The sequence below is a fragment of the Penaeus vannamei genome, chromosome 39, assembly GCF_042767895.1.
Source record: "Penaeus vannamei isolate JL-2024 chromosome 39, ASM4276789v1, whole genome shotgun sequence".
NCBI lineage: Eukaryota > Metazoa > Arthropoda > Malacostraca > Decapoda > Penaeidae > Penaeus > Penaeus vannamei.
Window position 1 is genome coordinate 499,904 of NC_091587.1, and position 7,500 is coordinate 507,403.

The 7,500-nt window shown below is 40.7% G+C and overlaps 1 protein-coding gene and 1 long non-coding RNA gene across 3 annotated transcripts in view; one reads left to right on the plus strand and one right to left on the minus strand.

The window, feature by feature from the left end:
• LOC113806449 (mucin-7) overlaps positions 1 to 5,916 on the minus strand; it is a 20,774-nt gene extending 14,858 nt beyond the window's left edge. The window contains exons 1-2 of one of the 2 annotated variants that reach the window (XM_027357579.2): positions 5,887 to 5,916; positions 5,424 to 5,505 (exon numbers count right to left, since the gene is read on the minus strand). In XM_027357579.2, coding sequence (XP_027213380.2) covers positions 5,424 to 5,446 — 23 coding nt within the window. In that variant the 5' untranslated portion in view covers positions 5,447 to 5,505; positions 5,887 to 5,916. Of the gene's footprint in view, positions 1 to 3,618; positions 3,775 to 5,423; positions 5,506 to 5,886 lie in introns of those variants that run through there. The other variant, XM_070117117.1, reaches the window with a different exon arrangement.
• On the plus strand, positions 4,061 to 7,269 carry LOC138860124 (uncharacterized). Its single transcript, XR_011398267.1, has 2 exons — positions 4,061 to 4,266; positions 6,891 to 7,269. It is a non-coding gene; the product is annotated as an uncharacterized lncRNA (long non-coding RNA).
• Positions 7,270 to 7,500: the final 231 nt, after the last annotated feature.

The following is a 7,500-nucleotide window of genomic DNA, read 5'->3' on the forward strand; positions in this document are numbered from 1 at the left end:
GACCCAAAAGGTAACCCCAATCAACACATACTTCCCTGGCGAATACCACGAAAGCAGCGCAATGCAGCATAAGTCCAAGCCGTGGCAGTAACTGTACAATAATCTTGACAGCATGACGGACATATTCATATTCATGATTCATACTTATCTAACTGGCCTTGAAGAATCACATTTTTGCTTCAGATACAGTTCGTTCTCTTTATGCCTATCTGAACGGGTGTCTAGTCTGGCTCGAAACATATGGTGTATGCCCTACAGATAATTTGATTCGCACATTATCTTAAAGGCCATGCCAGGCCTCATGTGCACCTCCAGATGAATGATAAAACACACTCAGGCCTTATCTTATCTCACAATCTATGAATTACCGGGCCATAACAAGATCACAATGGTTCCAAATGATAAAATGTCTCCACTCTACGTGCGCTGATCCCTCCAGCCGTGTGATTCCCACTGATATGATTATCAACACCATTATTACCAGCACTTGTCATTAGTATTGTCATCGCCGTCTTGGCCAATCTTGCTTTCTTTACTGGCAAAAAATATACGTTGCAACTGTATCTTTCCAATGACTATGCAGAGAACTTTGAAGACTGCCAGGCTTCTTAAAAGGTATGATTTTTATTGTTATCTTAAGAGGGGAAGAAAGAGAGAGCTGGGGCGAGGAAGAGAGAGAGAGAGAGAGAGAGAGAGAGAGAGAGAGAGAGAGAGAGAGAGAGAGAGAGAGAGAGAGAGAGAGAGAGAGAGAGAAAGAGAAAGAGAGAGAGAGAGAGAGAGAGAGAGAGAGAGAGAGAGAGAGAGAGAGAGAGAGAGAGAGAGAGTGAGTGAGTGAGTGACTGACTGCGAAATGCCCATCCGCCAGAGGACAACTGTTTCCTCCGTATCGGTTTCTCTTCCCTACTTCTTTTCCTTCTTTCTTTCCTTTTCTGACTAGAAATATTCTTCTACGTAACTTTAACCGCAAGTAAATTCTTTTCTTAAGACATACAATAAAATGATAATAAAACCTGGTGATAAACTTGAAAAAACTAGAATGTACGCCCGTATACCACCGGAAAAGTAGTTATTAAAACCACACTGGCAACGACGACGGTTATATATTTAAAAAAGAAATAAGTGACTTGCACATCCACAAGTCAATGAAAGAAAACGGACGTTGTGTTTTATGAAACATTTTCTGCTTTACGGAATCAAGCATTATGCAGTAGTTTCCCCAGTGGAATGGAGAAGACATTAAAAATAAAGAAAAATATGTCTTTCTAGTCCGTATTTCTGCGAGTTTTTAGAAGATCGCGGTGATGGCAGGAAATGAAAAACAGTCGAGCAAATGTTGATAGCTCAACGCTGAAATATTATGCCTGTTTTCACCATTTACAAATTTACTTGTCCAATTTCCAAAAGTGATATGTGACACTGGAAAGGAAAAAAAAAAAAAAAAAGCTATAGGTCACTGAATTATTTTCCAAGATTAGATCGAAACACAAAGTAACTCGAAAAAAAATCTGTCCAATCTTCTTCAGATGTATAAGCAATAACTTTAGTTTATCTTCTTTAATTACTAAGAATATTACTACATTTGACTCCATATTAGTAGTTCTTTCCACAGAATTTAGCGTGACTTAGCACTGAAATCCACAGGAAACATAAAGTAGAAAATGAAGAAAAAAAAAAATATTTATAGTCCGATTTTTCCACCGGAAGCGGTATTTGCGAATGTTGTATTTCTTTCCTCACTATGAATCCATATTCAGATTTTCAGCCTGTAAATTGTACTTAGCAAACGTAGATACAAAGGCTGGCCTGGGTATTGTGCAACATTGGTGAACGTTTCTCTTTATATGCAATAAAAATAAATAAGTAAATATAGAAAAAAAATAAAAATCACGGTAATGCTTGTTCTTGTAGCCCAAGAACTTCGGCACTTCACAAATCCGTTGACTATCATTTTTGTTCCTTTCAGAGACACTGGGGACTCCAAACGCCCGTGAGTCTTCTGTTAAATAAATCTATGTGTGATCAAACCGTGTGGGCGATGTAGCCAGGCTTCTTCCATCGGCCTACAAACCGTATATGATTTCCAGTTAAATTTCTATAGGCCTACAAACCGTACATTATTTCCAGTTAAATTTCTATAGGCCTACAAACCGTACATGATTCCCAGTTAAATTCTACTTCCGTTCGTAAGGTTTGATTTCTTTACCGAAAAGCGAACACATTCCTTGTCTATGAACAAAAGAAAAAAAAACGGGAAAGGCTAGATCAGTAGCAATTGGAGGAGGTGTCATGGCGTCTGATTCTATTTTCGGGACACGGGGTTTATTTTGATGACGTCACAGCAGGTACGGATGTTTGATGAATAGCGTCGATCATATTGGTCTCTTCAATTTACAAAGAGGATGGAAAATAATGATTTTAATGGTTATATTTTCATTGAACAATCATCAACACAGCGCCATGACACCTCCTGGAGGTGCTACTGATCTTGATTTTCCCGAAAAAAGTCCTAACACACTGTTAAGTTCAGCTAACAGGCACCAAGGTAACAGCTTACTCGTTGCGAGTATCCTGTTGTAACAATAAGTTCAATTGCCTTCACTTTGTCACTGAATTGTTTCAAACGATACATACACTGCACGATTGCTTCCATTTCCTGTACGACATTATGCCCGCCGTACGCACGCATTTCGTGTTTCAATTTGTTTTCTTGTCTTGTTTTCTTCTTACTATTTATTCCACCGCCATTTAATTAGTTTTGTTTTCTTTTTTTTTCTTTTTTTTCTTTTAATTACAGTTTTGTTTTCTTGTTTCTGTTTTCTGTGTTGTTGTTTTTTATCTGTAGGTGATGGCTTTTATTTTGTTTTTATCTGCATTTGTTCTTGTAAAAAGTCAATCTCTTTGCCCGCTGTGACAACCTTTTTGGCGTTCCATTGTGGGCTTCTATATTGACGTAAGATCTTCTTCCACCATGACACTCATTAAAAATATATATATATTACGAATGCAGTAGTTGTCATGGAATTTAATGCGCAAATAACTTTCCTTAAACTGCACGATACTATATATACAAAGTTAAAGTATTTACGGATCTTGTAAGGGTTATGATAAAAATGCTTTGCGAATATTACTGAATGCTCAATTTTGGATGAGATAATGCAGCAAACTCTATAGCTTCATTCGTGAAAACATTTTTTTTTTCCATTTCTTCAAATTCTAACAAGAATTCTAACGTCAACTATAGTTCATCTTTATTTCAATGCAGAGTCAAGACTTTTTTTATAACTAAACATTATATATCTCGGAAGTGTGCAGTAGGCTTCCCTTCGACATTCTTGAAAACTAAACCCCCCAAAATAATTATTCATAATTCAAAAACACGGCAATATGGAGTATATAAATACCACACACACACACACACACACACACACACACACACACACACACACACACACACACACACACACACACACACACATACACACATACACACAGACACAAACAAACACACAAACAAACAAAAAAAGATCAACGTAACAGAACAATTCTTTCTCGGACAAGTTTCGAAAGGTGCACACCCTCAGTTCACATCGACGCAAAAGATGCAACCCCTTCACCAACCTTAGCGTTCAGTAGTGCCAGTCCGGTCGCACAACAAGGCGGTCTCTTTGGCTGACTGCAGGCACAAGGCGCCGTACACACTATATCCGTTCTATTGAGTAACCGGATTTTATGTTGTATCCGTCATTAACCTTTGTGTGAATGACAGCACGAGGAAATATGTGATAAGATTGTACTAATCATGTTTCTTATCAGTGCCTGCATTAACATTGGAAAATCTAGAGGAAATAAACTCGTGTTACATTTGTCTGTCTGTCTGTCGGTCGGTCTCTCTCTCTCTCTCTCTCTCTCTCTCTCTCTCTCTCTCTCTCTCTCTCTCTCTCTCTCTCTCTCTCTCTCTCTCTCTCTTCGCTATTTATCTGTCTATCCATCTATATCCCCCCCCCCCTCTCTCTCTCCTCTCTCTCTCTCTCTCTCTCTCTCTCTCTCTCTCTCTCTCTCTCTCTCTCCATATAACCAATCAAACAGCGCCGGTTGCACTTCCTTTTGCGTCAACGCTTAAAAAGCAAATGTTTCCTGTCCTTCCTGTGAGCGTCTGACGTCATGCGGGAATGGCCGCCTAATCCTCGGCGCAGATTGGCTTCAGTCCTTGAAGTTTGGAAGACCGCGAATCGCTTGTGCGGAAGGGGTTCAGGTTAGGCCTTAGAGGTAGGTCTTTCCGGTGGGTGATTCTAATGTTTTTATCATTATTTTTTTTCATTTATATATATATATATATATATATATATATATATATATATACATATATATATGTATATATATATTATCTATATATATATGTTTTTTTTTTTTTTTTTTGGGGGGGGGGTGGATCTTTTTATTGTATCATCTTTCGCCTCATTTTTTCACGTCGACCCGCCTCACAATGTCTTCAAATGTATTCAGGGCATGATCTCAGAGATGTATATAAATATCGATGGCTTTGAAGTGGGCCAAATCACCTTAATCAGTGCTGTTGCTGAGCGGAAGGGTCTTTGCAGTCAGTCCAAGGCAAGAATGTGTAGACTCCACGCAACGGTTTACGTGAAAGACAAATTACGATGTAGCATAATTATCATTACTATGCATTGACATCAAAGGCGATTGAGCAGAAGATATGACACGGCATAGTGCCAAAAGCATGGAAGTATCACTGTTTCATATACTGAAGAAATCAATTTTCAAAATAAATGTTCCCTGTTAGTATTGAAAGAGCCCGCGATCGACTGAACTCAAAACCTAGGCCACTCGGAGATTCATAATGAATCCTGAGGTTGTCTTTCAAACCCACGTGGGATTCTTGGATCCACACCCGCCACACGCACTTTCAAAACACAAATCAAATCGCAAAATAATACTATGGTCACTTTATCTCCTCGGGCTTTCGGTAACGCATTTTTTCCCCGTATGTACAGTGGATATGGAGAATTACAATATTTCCTGAAGCCTTCTCTAGGTACAGCATTCACGCAGCGTATTAAAACGACCAGGGACTCAAGGTAAATGGGGGTGAAGGTAGTTAAGGTAGTTTTGCGCTGGCCATTACATACAGTACCTCAGTCAAATAGAACACGAGTGCAATCACATAGGGTGGCGTACTTAAGTGTGGAAAACAAATTTCAGTTGTTATCTGGATATCTGTATTATGATAAAGGGTAAAATGCAGAGTTATCCATGGGATCGGATTTTCCCCCTCAAAATAGTGTGTGTTTGTGTGTGGGTGTGGGTGTGGGTGTTTGTGTATGTGTGTGTGTGTGTGGATGAATGGCGATAGAAACTGATTTCCATTAGACTCTAATATCTCAATTTGGAGAAGCAATACTTACATGATATCACAAGGGTTCATCATTTTGGAATCTGTTGCCGGACTCGGTCGCTGCTGCTGAAGTTAAATCGTAGTTTCTGGTCCTTGTGTTAACAAAAATGGCATTTTAAAACAGGCCTATAAATTTGTTTGTATCTGTTATGCTACACATATCCATGCACAGATTTATGGCTCAAGAATTTGGAGAAATTCGGGTCGAATTGCTATTCCTAAACATAAATATGACAAAAAAGAAGGGCGTGTTTAGATATGCGTGCGGTTTTAACATGAAAAAACTGCTTTGTATTTAACAACCGGAAACCGCCACACGCATGTTCAATCGAAACCATTTATGCATCGGGGATTTTTTTACACGATTTATCTACTTGCGAGGAAGTGACATGAGCCTAAATCCGGTTTTTAGAGCAAGAGCTTACTGTCGCAAATATATTAGCCATCTGGGAAAAAAAAGTTTTACGAATTACCTAAACACAACAGTAACCTCACTCGCTGTCGACGCACTACTGAACATACAACGAGTGCTGAAGCCTCTCCCCCCATACCTCCCCCCCCCCTTACCTGTCCCCCTCATATACATAACCTCCCCTCTCTGCCCCCCGCCCCCCCACTCCCCCTCGCAACAGTGCCCCCTCCCCCTTGCCTCCCTCTTTCATATACGACCCTCTCATATATATATATATATATATATATATATATATATATATATATATATATGTATATATACATATATATATATATATATATATATATATATATATATATATATATATATATATACCCTCTCACCCCCTCCTTCATGTCCAAACCCCCCTCCCCCACCTCTGCTTCATCTACATACCCCCTCACCTGCCCCCCCACCCCCTCACATGCAACCCCCTCCCCCCTTGGCCTCCGCGGTGTCACCTGCTTAATGAGATTGTCACTAAGTTGAGGTCTTGGCCCTGGAGACGCTGCTCTCTCGTGGGAAGGAGGCGCTGGCTGCGTCTCTAAGGCTTCTCTCTGCTCCCGTCTTCCTCCTCTAGGATTGAGGTCGTTCATCATCCTCTTCTGAACTACTGAATAGCTTCAATTCTATATCTGAAACTGATACGCGTTGTCCCGTCAAGCTTAGGGTTTGTTAGTGCGTGTGCGGTTGTGTATCCCTCGCGCCACGGTCCGCCAGCGTCCGTGGGGGAAAAAGGGATTATTCCAATAAGGCTTCCTCTTTCCTCGCCCTCGAAGCACCTCCCGCTCCCTCCTTGTGCACGAAGGGTCGAAGGATTGGTGCTGCGGCTCCGTGTTCGCCCGAATGCGTCCTCGGGGTGAAGGCATATCACGTTGGACAAACCGTAAAAACAAAAACAAAAAAAAAATATTTGAAAAAAAAACAGGATATTTGAAAAAAAACTCGATGATGATAATAAAAAATGTGATATTTTAAATTCCTAAAGCGGTATCTCATTCTTACTCGAAACCTGGATTTTTTTAGGTCTCTTCCCGCCTGCTCTGACGTCACACCGACATCCGGGTCACAGGCGGCGCAGCAGAATCCGAAGGCCGTGACCCTCGGCGCTGACTCACGCGCGGCGCTGATGCTGCAATGCCTCCCACTTCGATGTTATGATAAATGCTGATGAGACTGGGTGGAATGAGGATGCACGTGAGCGTCGCGGTGACCGGCGGACGTGGAATGAGGCTAAAATGGATGTTTGGATGGCGAATGTGGCACGCGGCGGCCTCGGAGAATTCCCCCGTTAATTGGGTGCAATTAAAACCACGGCTCGGGGATCGTTAGTCGCGCAGCAGGTGAAACGCAACGAATACTCTCAACTTGCAAAAATATATGCGAAATGAAGGGACGTAACCGATATCATTCGTTTTTTTTTACGAAAGTGTTTCGTAAATGTAACAAAAGCGAGGTGCATATGCTGACCGAACAGAAATGAAAACTAACAACGCGCCACTTTACAAAATAGAAAACAGATATGATATTACAGCTTACTCGAAGGAATGTTGCACATGTCACTGTATTCCATAAAAGGAAAGACGTCTTTTTTACCCTGATCAACATCGAAACTGTACCTTGTAGTGATATTACT